Here is a 15,186-nt window from a genome sequence, read left to right as displayed (position 1 = left end):
TATACATACATACATACATACATACCCATATAGACCCTACAAAGAGTTTAAGAGACGAATAGCAGAGGGGATAAAAGATTTTAACAACCGGTTCGTCCTGCAGACCGGTGAAACATAACGACGACCTGAAGGCAACAGGGAAAATTCACCTGCCAGCACGTGACCAGGAGAAGACAAAATACCATTTGCCTTCTTCAAAATTTGCTGGTCACAAAAACTAGTTAGATCCCTAAATTTCACTCCGGTGATCTTTGAACATATTTTTATAATACTGTACAAACTGTTTTTATCTTTCAGTGCAAGGCTGGGAAACCAGCAGATGAAAGAAAAACACAGGAGACTTTCAATAAAGGACTGATAAAAATGACACATAATAACAGGACTAACAGAGAAAGAAAGAAAAAAAACTGAGAAAATGGGGCATTCTGGGTTTTTCTCACCGGAACAACGAGGCCTGTAATCAGGTCATTTTGGTGAGAGCAAAATAAGTCTTGACCTTTGGTTTGGAATGTGGAGGGTCAGAAATGGTGTGTAAATCAGGAAGTTGTTCCACAGTCTGGGTTCAGCTACCACAAAACACAATCACCCCAGAGGTTATAATTTGACCTCAGAGCATCTAAGTAAAGTTTACCAGATGTCTGTAATGTCCTAGTGTATGTGTGGAGAGTTAAAATTTCAGACAAGATGGTGCAAGGCTATTAATAGCTTTAAAAACAAACATTAAAATCAATTCTAAAATGAACTGGAAGCCGGTGGAGTAAGTGAAGTACAGGCCTAATATGCCCACTTCTGGAAGTGTTCATTAAAAGACAAGCAGCAGCATTTTACACAAGCTGGAAGCGTACAAGAGAAGATGGGTTAACACCAGCGAAAAGAGTATTACAGTAAGCAAGTCTGGAGCTGATGAAAGCATGAATGAGTGTCTGAAGATCACATCTACGAAGGAAGGACTTTACTTTAGCGAGAAGATGTAGCTGGAAAAAACTTGCTTTGACAATAGAGTTTATCTGTTGATCAAACCTCAAACAGCTGTCAAACACATAATAACCCCACAATCATTTTCATATTTATGGCTTCCTGAACTCTAAATGACCTGATTTTAAAACTAGAACCTCAAACAGTTGTTAAAATTACTACTATTTAGGGCTGCAGCTATCGAGTATTTTTGGAATTTAATATTCTATCGATTATTTTATCGATTAATCGAGTAATTGGATAAAAAGTACTTTTGTGTTTTTAAACAATATCAGTAGAGGCAGGGTGCTCCCTAAACAATGGCTCAATGTTGCTGTGCCATCATGCAGATTTTTTTTTTTTTTAAGTTCAGGGTGTTCCATCTCTCTGTTTTCCCAGGTAATTATTTATGTTATCACGTCACTAAGAGTTTTGGAGCTTTCCTGAACCATATGCGCAGGCCGTCTGTGAAATCATCAGTCTGTCGACAGGTCATTCTTTATTTTTCTCTTATTGTAAATTTTACTTGCACATTTCATTTGCACTTTTTATTACTGTGATTTTAGTCAGTGTTTAGTGTATATTTATACATGCAATACAGTGAGAGTGCAGCTCAAACCGAAGTCAAATTCCTTGTATTCTGTGGATACTTGGTGAATAAAGGCAATTCTGATCCTTAGGCTGCGTGTGAAGGTGATCACAGCCTGTGAAAAACTCTTATCAAATCCGACTAAAGCATTTTTTTTTTTTTTATAAAACATGATTCACTAAAACAGACCTTCATCTGTGGACGTGGAGAGGAGCCAGTGGACCAAACCGTGTTTGTAAAAAAAACCAAAACAAACTCACTTACTCATAAGTCAGTTTCAGATGATCATCATGGACCTTCTTTCTCTTAAAAGGCTTTATTTTGCTCACTGTGCTGCTTTGTAAAGTTGTAGCGTTGGCTGCTACAATGATTAGCTCTTACATTGGTTATAGATGGTTTTCATGTGACGTATCGGTCACGTCATTTTGTGTCCCACGGCTATTCTGGATTACAACGCGGTGGCTGCTGTGATACGCTACGCGCATTTGGCGAACAATTACAGAAGCTTCAATGTCGGTGTGAAGAAGCCTCACGGCACCGTGGCACTGAGAGAGATCCGCCACTACCAGAAATCCACTGCTACCAGAATTTTATTTTATTTTATTCGGCAATAAAATTATATAAGAATACATAAAAATACTGCCAAGGATAACACAAGAACGTTTCCAATACGGATGCTTATTTACATTGTGGTCCTCGAGCTCCGAGCTGCTGATCCACAAGCTGCCCTTCCAGCGCCTGGTGAGAGAAATCGCTCAGGACTTCAAGAGACCTCCACTTTCAGAGCTCCGCTGTGATGCTCTGCAGGAGGCCGGCGAGGCTGACCTGGTCAGCAGCTTCCTAGTTCACAATATCGCAGTGTGACACTGTCGGCCAGTTCATTACATCAACACTAAATTCACTATCTGATATAAGATACGGATCCACTGAACTAACTGCTACACATCTATCATGATAGATAGCTTTATCTCGAGGATTTAAAGCATCGTAATAACCGTACATTCTCTCCATTTTTCTATCATGTGCCAGGCTCCTTGTAATCCAGAATGGAGACGCACCTGTCCTGCAGCAAATCGGTCACGTGATTGAAAACCCTCTATACGCATGCTCTGTTGTCTTCTTCTCTGTGTTTTGTGGGAGCATTACAGCGCCACCTACAGGCCTGGCGTATATGCTAAAATGTTGAAGCAAAGAATTTGGCTCGAACATTTTTTGTAAACAAATTACTCGAGTTACTCGAGTAATCGTTTCAGCCCTAGTATTATTATTAAACTTATTATTATCATAAGTAGTAGTAGTAGTATTCTATTAGTATGAAAAAATGTCTTCAAAAGTGGACCTTTAATTGATGGGTATTTTGGGGGGGCATGGCTCCTCTCCCTCCCACCAACACCCTCTTTCCATCTGGATTCACCCCTGGTTTGCAGTCTCTGAGTAGGTAGAATGGAGAAGTTGGAGTATTTATGTGGTACGCATGATCTAATTGAGAGGTAAGAAGGTCTTATCAGTGCTTTTTACTTCACTTCGTCCTCAGAAAGAGACTAGGTGTATTTGGGGGAAAAAAAAGCGTTAGTATTTGCTATGAAGCATCATACGTCAGCAGATGTTTTTAGTTTACCCACACAGCGAGGACATGCACAGAGCGGCACAAACTATGAAAGAATAGCTTAAAAATATGTTTGTAAATTCTGCAATCTGCTCTTTGTGTCCTCACACTCTGAGACACAGAAGGGAACTTTTTTTTTTTTTTCCAACTCAGACCTGCTGCACAAAACAGCAGACTGACAGCTCGCAGTATCAAATGCTGACGTAAACACAGGGAGTGATTACATTTGCACGTACCGAACGTGTCACACTGGTACTTCGATAATAACTTGATCCTTTAGATACCCCGAACAGGCACCAGTCCGAAAATCATGGCAAAAGTGGACAAAGTGCGTGGTTCGTCTGTCAATTTTCGTTGGATTATTTTTTGAAGTAGACATTGATAATTTGATGTAGGTCTGAATGCATATTCAGAAGTTAGTAAAAACGTGCATGTGATAAACTATTTATTTGTTAAACAGTTTTGTCTAACTCCAGAATCTTAGTCTGTGTGTATATATATATATATATATATATATATATATTAATTAATTAATTAATTAAATTTGGAATACATAGACGTCACTTAGCTGCTGGTCTACAAATATGCCGATTGATCCGCGTTTGTGAAGTTTAATGAAAGCGTGTGCTGTGGGAGTTCTGCTCTAAATGAGGTCATGTTTATGGTTTGTCTTAAGTTTAGTTCAAGAACACTTGAGCTAACTTGTATAGATCTTGATGGACGTTTAGGCCATCAGAAGATGAACAGCTTATGTCAACTTTGCTAAACAGTTTTATTCCTATTTAGATGTGTGCTCTCTGACTGCTGCCGTAGTTAAGCATGCTTCATTTCTTTTGTTGTCACTAGCTTCTTTTTGAATTATATTTTTGCTTTCATGTAATGAAAAATAAAATGGACTGTTTTGTCATGAGAGCGCAAAGCTCCTGTTTTTCCTCTTCTTGTCAGCATGACTTTAGTTGTCATGGAGAAACTGTAGACATGGGTGCTATTTCTATGGGAACGGCACATGAGAGGTAATGACCTGGGGACATAATGTGTGCCTTTTCTGGAAGGTGGACCTTTATAGCAGTGCTGGCCCGCGACCCTGAAGCCTCCAACTGCTCTTCTTAGTCATTTCTGTGCTAGATTTTTCTTTACTTTTTACTTTCTGCACATTGAATTTCAACCATTTCAAACATAAGGCGCAGGCGAGTTCTCAGTCTGGTTGAGAGGTGATACAATTTTGAATCATTTGACATTTAAGGGATATGGCAGCAGAGGCGTACTCACTCCTGCGTTCTGTTTGTCATGTTGGTCAGCTTTGTTGGTGTTTTAGGTACCGACCTGGATCCTGTGACTCAGTTGTGGAAACTACGTGGTTGTGTGGCATCATTGTTTCACTTACAGATCAGCATTTATGAAAACTGATATCACATTTTTTACAGCATGACACCCACCCAATTCTGCTCAAGCCCAAGGCCTGCTCAAGGCCAAGTGTGTCAAGAAATGTTTGCTGAGCTGGTCTTTATAGAAAATGTTGCTAAACTCTTTTAATCTTTAGCAGATTAGCGGATTGATGTGGAAAATGTTCTTGGCTGGTTTGTTTGTGGTTTTTGTCATTTCATTAGAAGCCAGCTTTTGACGGTCTTTTCTTCAAACACTCTGTCTCGTCTTTGTCACTTCCTTCTTCAGCATGTTTCCTCTCAGTAATATTCCTGATGATTTTGGTTGTATTGCAGCAAAGTCCCAGATTTTTTTTTTTAATGTGTTGATTGCAGATGCTTTGCCACACCAACAAAGTACTTACGGGAGGGTGGGGGGGTATAGATGAGAGCACCCTCCATCTGTCCACACATTTGTCACTGTATCTCCAAGGCCTGTGGGTCCAAACTGACCAAATTTGGCACATGGATAGTCCCAGTGGGGTGAACAATCGCCATAGAAACAATGACCGGATTTGCAGACTAATGAGGTCACAGGGTTAGCGAATGCAAAATCATGTTTTGAAACAGACTCATAGAGACATTACTTGTGGAAAACGCCCAAAATTTTGACACAACCTACAACTGACTCCATAGCACCCACTGTGTACCGGATGATCTCGCTATCAGTTCACCCAGTGCAGAATTTTACCAAGAGTTGGTCTGGGGATTTACAGGTTCACAGCTGCTTATTTTACTGTCAGTTTTCTCAAGCTTGTTGTGTGAAAAACACCCTCACAGTGTGATGTCCCCACCAACATACTTCATGATCATAATGATGTATTTATGAAGCTTTATTATCATAAACCTGATATGGTGTTTACAGTAAAGCCAGGGCAGTTTTGGCTTTGTCATCAAAATAGAGAACTTTATTTTCAGTTAGGCTTAAATTCTTCTACATGCCATTAAGAAGTTGGTAGTAGGGGTGTCAGTCAGTTTTGTCATTCTTCTTTCAAGCGGTAAATGGAGAAGTATCGAACATAATGGTTGTTGGCTGAGCACTCTCTCATTAAGAAAAAATTAAATGTGGAGGAATCATCTGTCAGGTTCCCAGAGTACAACTCTTGTCCAGTGATGCCGGTAACGCGTTACTTACTAACGCGTTACTCTAATCTGACCACTTTTTTTTAGTAACGAGTAATCTAACGCGTTAATCTTTCCAAATCAGTAATCAGATTAAAGTTACTTCTTCATGTCACTGTGCGTTACTATTATTTTTCATTGTGGGTCGATAGCAGCATTAAACTTGGTCCGTGGGCAGGAGGTCGGGGTTCGACTGAACTGCCCACTTTCAGTGAGCTGTGAGCTTTTCATCCGCGGTTTTTTGCAGCTGCTCGACTCGTCGTCACCTCTTAAAGGGCGGTGGTCAGCACACCTGCACTGAGCTTTACAAAGACATTTTTATACTTTTTTTCCTCCTTTATTTAGAATTCTGAGCTGAGCCGCTCTGTATCTGCACGTTAAAACAGCTGATCCTCCGCGACGCGTCAACAGCTAACACTATTTTCCACTCAAATGCACCTAAACTCTCTTTCTGAGGACCACATGATGTGAAAACACAATAAAACTTTCTTACCTGTAAATCTGGTCACGTTTTCTGCATAAATAAATGTTATCCATTCTTTGTGCTCAAACGCCAAAGTAGGGGCGAATCCAGATGGAATGGGGGCGTGGGGCAAGGATGTGTCCCCCTCACAACACCCCTAGATTAAAGGTCCAGTTTTGAAGCCTTTTTTTTACTACAACTACTAATACTACTTAAAATAATATTAATTTCGACAAGTAAAATATTTAGAGAGAATTTAAATGTTAGAAAAATGCTAGAATGAATTTAATAGTTACATTTATAAACAATGTAGGTTCGAAATTGCAAGTTTTACTGTTACAGTGCTGTCAACAGTTAAATATGAGGTCAAGAAAGAGGTCTTTATTTTACTTTTTATAAAACAAGTATTTATTTTCATTGAAGTCAAGAAAGGGTGACTATAAAGTAAGTTTTGGCAAAACAGGTATCATTGTCATGTTGAGGTGGCAGAGGGTTGTTGTCGGCAGCTGGGAAAAGTAACTAAAAAAGTAACTAGTAATCTAACTTAGTTACTTTTACAATTGAGTAATCAGTAAAGTAACTAAGTTACTTTTTCAAGGAGTAATCAGTAATCAGTAATTGGATTACTTTTTCAAAGTAACTGTGGCAACACTGCTCTTGTCTTAATTGTGACTGTGCCAGAAAGACATTACTGAGTGAGGTCACCAAGACACCAAAAATATCTCTGAAGAACTGTTAGATGTCATGGCTCAGATTAGAGACACTGTGCAGGTAAATGTTACGCCGCTTGTGGCCTCAAGTGTAAAAAATAAATCAAAAAAAGAAATGTTGTTTGCAGGAGCTGCAGGAGCCCAAGCCCTCTTCTCACTGCCAAGACGACCTGGCTATGGCACCATTGGGAAGTCCATCAAGCTTCTGGCAAACTGCTTTCAGGTGGAAATCCCCAAGATTGACGTCTACTTGTACGAGGTGGACATCAAACCTGACAAGTGTCCACGCCGGGTGAACAGGTAATGGAAAAGACTGGATCGGTTTTGGGTTTCGTGATTTTTGTGCTCTTCTGATTGCTCAGTCTGGTAGATGGTGTAGAACAGTCTTCCTCAAAGAGTGGTCTGTGAGTGACCTCTGGTGGTCTGTGAGTATATTGATAAAATGGCATTTTAAATTAGTATCCTATTCTAGCTTGAAAGTGTTTCACAAACTGTTTAAAAATGACTCCAAATCTAAAACATAGTAGCACATATTTGTTAATTGAATTGCCTGTTTTGTGTTGCTAGCACAGCTGACTTGTTTTATGACAATTTAGTTTGTAATTTGTAATGTACTGTTGGAGTGGTAAGCAGACCTTTTGTCTTAAGATATTTGGGGAATTAGGTGGTCTGGGATTTTTTATTTCTATTTTTTTATTTTTATTTAAGTTGTCCTTGAAATGAAAACGTTTGAGAAATGCTGGTATAGAACATTTTCCGACAGCTAGGTAATATTTTTACAAATGTCTTGTTCTCTCTCTCTCTGTCCCCCAAGGGAGGTTGTGGATTCAATGGTTCAACATTTCAAGGTGACAATTTTTGGGGACCGTTTACCAGTTTACGATGGGAAGAAAAGCCTCTACACTGCAACCCCGCTTCCCGTTGCCACTGGTGGGGTAAGACCCTGTTTTGACTTGGCAGTGGTGCATTCTAGGCCACTCTGTCACAGTTTTGAGTTATTTTATATTATTTGGGGGGAACCAAGTGGGGCAAAATTCTGATGGGGTGCTGAAACAAACATTAATAAGGGTAACATGGTCTTTATGACTAAGAGGTAAGGTAAAAAAAAAAAAAAAAACCTGCTCGTTTTCCCTCTTCAGGTTGACCTTGATGTCACTCTACCGGGGGAAGGTGGGAAGGACCGGCCATTTAAAGTCACCATTAAGTTTGTGTCGTTGGTCAGCTGGCACATGTTGCACGAAGTCTTGATAGGCCGCAGCATGCCCGAGCCACTGGACCTGGAGAAACCGCTCAGCACCAACCCTGTTCACGCCGTGGATGTCGTACTTCGCCACCTGCCATCAATGAAGTGAGTTTATGATGTGGCATCAGTTTGACTCCTTGGCTGTAAACTTGAACTGTTGTAAATATCAGTCTTCAAATTGCAGTTTAAATTTAAAAATGATTAACTACTCACCCATAAGTCTGACGGTGTGCGGTTTAGCTTGAGAAAGCTTTCTTGTTGATCACTTAGAAGAAGATAAATCTTAGCGCAAGACTATGGTTTCTTTGATTTGTTATACATTTCAATCACAAGGTTGTCACATATTGTAACAGGTGCAAAAAGTTGGACACATTTATCCCGCATTTCCTAAAATACTACACAGAGTATATTTTTGTTATATTAGGTGGTACATCATGGAGATATCAGGATTAATATATGTATGCAAACCACTTAGAATATGCCATTTGGTGCACTGAAAAGCTTAAATAGCTTTCAGTAACAATGAAGTGAAAACCTTTCTAGGCTTTGGGGGTTCAGATTTCTAATTCAGGCAGGGTTGGTGGTGTGGTGTGCACATTCAACTGCTTGGGGAACACATCCTGCATCCCTGGTGGAGTTATTTGTGGGCTGCGTCTTACATTTTTGCCTCCTTTGTGCTTTCCTCTTTCTGCAGGTACACCCCAGTTGGACGATCCTTTTTCTCCTCCCCAGAAGGTTACGACCATCCACTTGGGGGAGGCAGAGAGGTTTGGTTTGGTTTCCATCAGTCCGTGCGTCCAGCCATGTGGAAGATGATGCTCAATATTGATGGTGAATAAATGAATACATTTGTATGTATTTACTGATTTCAGGTGTTCTGGGAATACAGTTGTATATAAAAAATGAAGTCCTTATTATTTGCCTAATAAGGAGGTGATTTCTCTTTGAGTCAATGTTATTTGAATTACTTTAAGTTACTCCTTAATAATATTGAAATGCAGCCCCCCACCCCCCAAGGAGTCCTGCGTATTTCACAAAACGCCTCAAATGTTGACCACTCTCTGTTGCTGGTGTCACTGTTGTATTTTTTCAGTGTCGGCCACAGCGTTTTACAAAGCCCAGCCAGTCATCCAGTTCATGTGTGAGGTCCTGGACATTCACAATATTGATGAGCAGCCACGTCCTCTCACCGACTCCCACAGGGTCAAGTTCACCAAAGAGATCAAAGGTGTGTGTGTGTGTCACGTCTAGAAAGCTTCTGCCATCACTCCTTATTGTGTTGCTGAAAACGCCTTTAAACTGAAATGTTCTTTAAAACTCTTCAGTGTGATTTGCCTGTTCACATCATTACAGGTCTTAAAGTGGAAGTGACACACTGTGGAACCATGCGCAGGAAGTACAGAGTTTGCAATGTAACGCGGCGCCCTGCCAGCCTCCAGACGTACGCTTGTTCGCATTTGTGCTGCAATTGTTCTCCCTCATTTAAAGTGGCAGGAAAAAAAAAAAAATCTAACGGAGCAACTCATTTTTGTTTCTATGAACGTTTCAGATTTCCACTGCAGCTGGAGAATGGTCAGACAGTTGAACGCACAGTAGCGCATTACTTCAGAGAGAAGTACAATCTGCAGCTGAAGTACCCTCACCTGCCCTGTTTGCAAGTGGGTCAGGAACAGAAACACACCTACTTGCCCCTGGAGGTGAGGATGAACATCAACGTGCTGTTTCAATACGCTTGTTAATTTTTTTAATTCTTTATTATTTTTTAAATCTGTGAACATGAAAATTATGTTTTCTATTCAGGTGTGCAACATTGTTGCGGGGCAGCGCTGCATTAAAAAACTAACAGATAACCAGACATCGACCATGATCAAAGCCACGGCTCGCTCCGCTCCGGACCGACAGGAAGAGATCAGCAGGCTGGTGAGTCTCCTGCTTTTCTTTTTTACTCTGCTTCTCACAGTTGTTCATGTTATCTCCATTGTTCTGTTTTTCAACAATGCTGTTTTTCATTTTGAATTTTGTTTCTTCTAACAGGTGCGGAGTGCGAATTATGAGGCTGACCCGTTTGTGCAGGAGTTCCAGTTCCGCGTGCGTGATGAAATGGCTCAGGTGACGGGCCGAGTCCTGCCGGCCCCCATGCTGCAGTATGGCGGCAGGGTGAGCTCTGAACCATTTATGGTATCTTCCTTTTAAATCACATTTCATATGCATGTGTTTCTGTGTGTCTGGGATGGCAGGGTTTCCTCCAGTTTATCATAGAAATGGTAAAATGCTAGGCTAATAGTCCCAATTTGGTTTTGAAAAAACAAACATTTTTCAGATGTACTGCTGCTGAAATGGATGGTGATTTTAAAACTATGACTAACAAAGTATTTAAACACTTAACATTTGAAGCAATTTAAAATGACTTTTTCAAACATCCTGCAGATGCTTTCCTAGTGTAGTTTAAATAACAAATTATAGCAAGACATCCAGACAATTTCAGTGCCTCACTGTCACCAACTCATTTTTCTACTTCACTTGACTTCATCACATGACGTCATTGATATCAGCGTTCTGATACATTTGTTGGCCCCAGTAGAGCAGACATCTGTGTTTCAGTATCTCAGCTAGTTCCTGAGATATAATCATTAATTTGTTTTTAGATGTTGACCTCTAATTTGATCTTGACCTATATTACAAGAGGACAGTCCACTGAGTTTACCAACCCAATTTGAATTCCTATTTCTCTTTGCATTTTGAAGATGTCGCTACAGACAGAGAACAATAGACATGATTGTTACAGTAACCTCCTTCCGCTTTGCAGTAAAGCTAAATGTGGAGGTGATGAAAATGCATGTAAATTGAAAAAATGGAGTGATAAATTTTCAAGATATTTCATGTGTTTTAAAGCTGATTTGATCAAAAACTATCTTGATATGTTGAACATGGATGCATGTTTTGTCATTTTTCTTCTTGTATCTTCATCGTTCACACAATTGGTATTTACTAGTGATGGAGAAACCAAAGCTTTTTGAACCACTGAATCAATATGAAGCAGTTGTGTTGAAAATGGTTGTTTCGAAGCATTTAATACAATTAAATATGGCAAGAAAGATGAAAGATCAATACTGTGTTGAGCCGTCTGCTTTGAGCATAACATCACTTCTATTTACCACTTCAAGGGCAGAAATAATGAAAAAAGCATACAAATAGGGGTGTAGAAAATTAATGTGACTTGAAAAAGGGAGGTAAATGCTGTCATTATTTCACACCACCCAAATAATATTTAGCATTTTCAGCAAAGCAGTTGTTACTTCCACTCAAAATCCAAATTAAAAGCCACACCCACTTACTAATTGAGTATTTGTAATGTCAACTTGGAGGACTCGCCTGTGTCTGAACCTTTATCTTTGCATAACAGTGGCAAATTGATAGAAGTGAGAATTTATCCGCCAAAACCTTCAATTTTGCAGAGATTTAGTCGATAGCCGTTGTGCTAACAATGTGCTCCGCTATCTCTACCTAGGATGGTGGAGGTGTGGCTTATCGTAGACAGAAAAAGTTGAGAGTTGCTCGGTTTCATGAGTGTTTTCATTTTATTTATTTTGACAGTAAGTAACAAATTGCTTGCTGTAACTAACAAATGTCAGTAGGATATTGGGAGTGGTAGACACTATTTATCACTCCATTTCCCAGCTCTCATGCGTTTTCATCATTTATTAGTTAATTTATTTTTTAAATGATTATTGTATGATTGTAGAAACTTTCTTGAAGTTTGTGTTGTGACTGTTGAAGAAACAGCAGGTATAATGGTGAAATGTGGCTCTGTTTTCCTCATATCTGATTTTAATTAATTCTTGCTATGTCCACACTGCTGTCACTTAATATATCTCAGCATGTTACAGTTGTAAATCCAGTGGCAAACCCAGAGGCTGCAGACATGTTCAGAATTGCTGTCTTGCATCATATAACTGCCGTCTCTCAATTTGAGCCAGTATGACATTGCAGAGTTTTCTGTGGGGAGACCCTGCCACTGCTCCCCTGTATGTTTCTCACTTTTTATGTCTTTCCACAGTTACTTGGTTTATACAGTAAAATAATCAAGTGATCATCAGAAATTAATCATATCTTTTGATAATCATTTTTGTGTGTTTTGTGTCACTGTAAATGGAATGTCGGCTTGATATTTTAAACATCAGCTTCAAGCATTTTTTGCCATGTTTTTATTTGTATGTTTATTTTTATTGAGGAAGTAATTAGTCACAAATCTAATGGGCAGATTGAACAATAATGACATTTAGGTGCTGCCATGCTTGCATAATTTAAATGATCCTTTTCTTTGAATCTGTCCTTTTTATTTGGTGTGCTGTGATTTGTTATTTTTAATATAATCATGCTTTTTGAAAGCAGTTTTACTTTGAAAATACTTTGATTTGCACTCTATGTCAGAAAATTGAATCTGACGTATATCCTGCATGCACAGTGAATTCAGATCTGAGTGCAAAATGAAAGCACAGATAAATTTGATGCTATTGGACATTGATGTACTTACTGCCTCAAACATTTCAGCAGTCTGCTGTCTGCATGTGCTGTGTGTGTGTTTTGTGTGATTGTTAGCCCCATCAGATCAACTGTGCACTGTCATTGCAGAACCGCACAGTGGCCACACCCAGTCATGGTGTGTGGGACATGAGGGGGAAGCAGTTCCACACTGGTGTGGAGATCAAGATGTGGGCCATCGCCTGCTTTGCCACCCAGAGGCAGTGCCGTGAAGAGATTCTCAAGTGAGTTCACATATACACTCAACAAAAATATAAATGCAACACTTTTGGTTTTGCTCCCATTTTGTATGAGATGAACTCAAAGATCTAAAACTTTTTCCACATACACAATATCACCGTTTCCCTCAAATATTGTTCACAAACCAGTCTAAATCTGTGATAGTGAGCACTTCTCCTTTGCTGAGATAATCCATCCCACCTCACAGGTGTGCCATATCAAGATGCTGATTAGACACCATGATTAGTGCACAGGTGTGCCTTAGACTGCCCACAATAAAAGGCCACTCTGAAAGGTGCAGTTTTATCACACAGCACAATGCCACAGATGTCGCAAGATTTGAGGGAGCGTGCAATTGGCATGCTGACAGCAGGAATGTCAACCAGAGCTGTTGCTCGTGTATTGAATGTTCATTTCTCTACCATAAGCCGTCTCCAAAGGTGTTTCAGAGAATTTGGCAGTACATCCAACCAGCCTCACAACCGCAGACCACGTTTAACCACACCAGCCCAGGACCTCCACATCCAGCATGTTCACCTCCAAGATCATCTGAGACCAGCCACTCGGACAGCTGCTGGAACAATCGGTTTGCATAACCAAAGAATTTCTGCACAAATTGTCAGAAACCGTCTCAGGGAAACTCATCTGCATGCTCGTCGTCCTTATCGGGGTCTCGACCTGACTCCAGTTCGTCGTCGTAACCGACTTGAGTGGGCAAATGCTCACATTCACTGGCATTTGGCACGTTGGAGAGGTGTTCTCTTCACAGATGATGCGAAGGAGATGTGTTGCACTGCATGAGGCAAATGGTGGTCACACCAGATACTGACTGGTATCCCCCCCCAATAAAACAAAACTGCACCTTTCAGAGTAGCCTTTTACTGTGGGCAGTCTAAGGCACACCTGTGCACTAATCATGGTGTCTAATCAGCATCTTGATATGGCACACCTGTGAGGTGGGATGGATTATCTCAGCAAAGGAGAAGTGCTCACTATCACAGATTTAGACTGGTTTGTGAACAATATTTGAGGGAAACGGTGATATTGTGTATGTGGAAAAAGTTTTAGATCTTTGAGTTCATCTCATACAAAATGGGAGCAAAACCAAAAGTGTTGCGTTTATATTTTTAATGAGTATATGTTGTAATGATTATTTGTGACCAGAGTAGAAGAAACAGCATGTTAAAAAAACCATGTAGGGTGAATTTCATTGAAGGAGGGATAATGGTTGTATTTTAAAGGACATGTTGCACCGAAATCATAACAATTTAGATTTAGGCTGTTAGTGACCATCCGATGATACACCGGAATTACTTTGTGCACTTCCATGACCGGTTTCAAAGTATATGGCATTCACATCAAACAGCTACGGAGACTGCTGAAAGCAAAGTACTTGTATGTTTCTGACAGCAGTGATGTAACTTTTAGAGATGTCCCAGTACTTGAATGTAATGAAGCTGCTAACTTTAAGAACGGAACTACAGATTAATTCCAAAGGTTTCATAAGTATGATGTCGTGGTATGATGACTCGTTTTTCATTGATAGCTGTTATTTGATGCATTCACTGTATAAGGACCAGTCATGAGAACACTTGGTGTACCTGCACGGCCATTAGTCATTAACGTAGCCTGTTAGAAACAGCTTCTGCTAGACAATCGGCTTTGTGCATACTTATATGTGTTGTCATCGATGTAACTGTGAAAAATCTAAAAAATACATCAGTGTGATCAGAAAGCCTGGAAAAACAGCGGAGAGGTCCGCATGTACCTTAAAACAGCGTGCTGCTCCCCACACATCAAGAGCCAAAATCCGACAGACTCGAAGTAAACTAAAAAAACAAAGCCTACTAGCTCCACTGAGGAGAGCAAAATACAAAAGTGGGAAAAAACTGAACAGGGCACTCACCCATTTGTAAAATAACTTCCAAGATTAAATATGTAAAGTCCACATCATCAGAGTCCCCAAGCATGGATTGCATGCGCGATCATCAGCTGGACAACAATGCGCAGGTCCGCTTTAAGTCCTCACACACAGATCACCAGTGATGGCCAGCCAGAGCACATGTCCAGGTCCACTATAAATCCTCACGCACAGATTACACATGATTGCGGGCCAGATAATAATGTCCAACTGCATCTCTGCTGTCAGCTCCTCAAGTTCTCCCATGATTGTGGCACATTTGATAGAAAGTCCATTATCTCCTGAAAATAACGTCTTCTGACTTTTTTTCTGACTGAATTTTTTTCCAATGTAAGAAATACATCTGTGGTTTCAGGCGGTCTGTAAAAATGGCGTTGTGGAGATGTTCCACATCCA

The 15,186-nt window shown here is 40.1% G+C and overlaps 1 protein-coding gene across 5 annotated transcripts in view; it reads left to right on the top strand.

Moving 5' to 3' along the window:
- Nucleotides 1-15,186, top strand: part of ago3b (argonaute RISC catalytic component 3b) — a 35,694-nt gene that overhangs the window by 2,520 nt on the left and 17,988 nt on the right. For 3 of the 5 annotated variants that reach the window (XM_034160124.1, XM_034160125.1, XM_034160123.1), the window contains 10 exons: nt 6,994-7,165; nt 7,680-7,800; nt 8,005-8,213; nt 8,803-8,939; nt 9,202-9,336; nt 9,462-9,549; nt 9,658-9,805; nt 9,909-10,028; nt 10,143-10,286; nt 12,741-12,874. In XM_034160124.1, the coding sequence (XP_034016015.1) occupies nt 6,994-7,165; nt 7,680-7,800; nt 8,005-8,213; nt 8,803-8,939; nt 9,202-9,336; nt 9,462-9,549; nt 9,658-9,805; nt 9,909-10,028; nt 10,143-10,286; nt 12,741-12,874 (1,408 nt within the window). The remainder of the gene's footprint in view (nt 1-6,993; nt 7,166-7,679; nt 7,801-8,004; nt 8,214-8,802; nt 8,940-9,201; nt 9,337-9,461; nt 9,550-9,657; nt 9,806-9,908; nt 10,029-10,142; nt 10,287-12,740; nt 12,875-15,186) is intronic. The other 2 variants (XM_034160126.1, XM_034160127.1) reach the window with 1 other exon arrangement.

Source organism: Thalassophryne amazonica, chromosome 20 (genome assembly GCF_902500255.1).
Source record: "Thalassophryne amazonica chromosome 20, fThaAma1.1, whole genome shotgun sequence".
Taxonomy (NCBI): Eukaryota; Metazoa; Chordata; class Actinopteri; order Batrachoidiformes; family Batrachoididae; genus Thalassophryne; species Thalassophryne amazonica.
The sequence above is the reverse complement of the archived record's forward strand: the minus strand, read 5'-3'. Positions and strand labels throughout refer to the sequence as shown.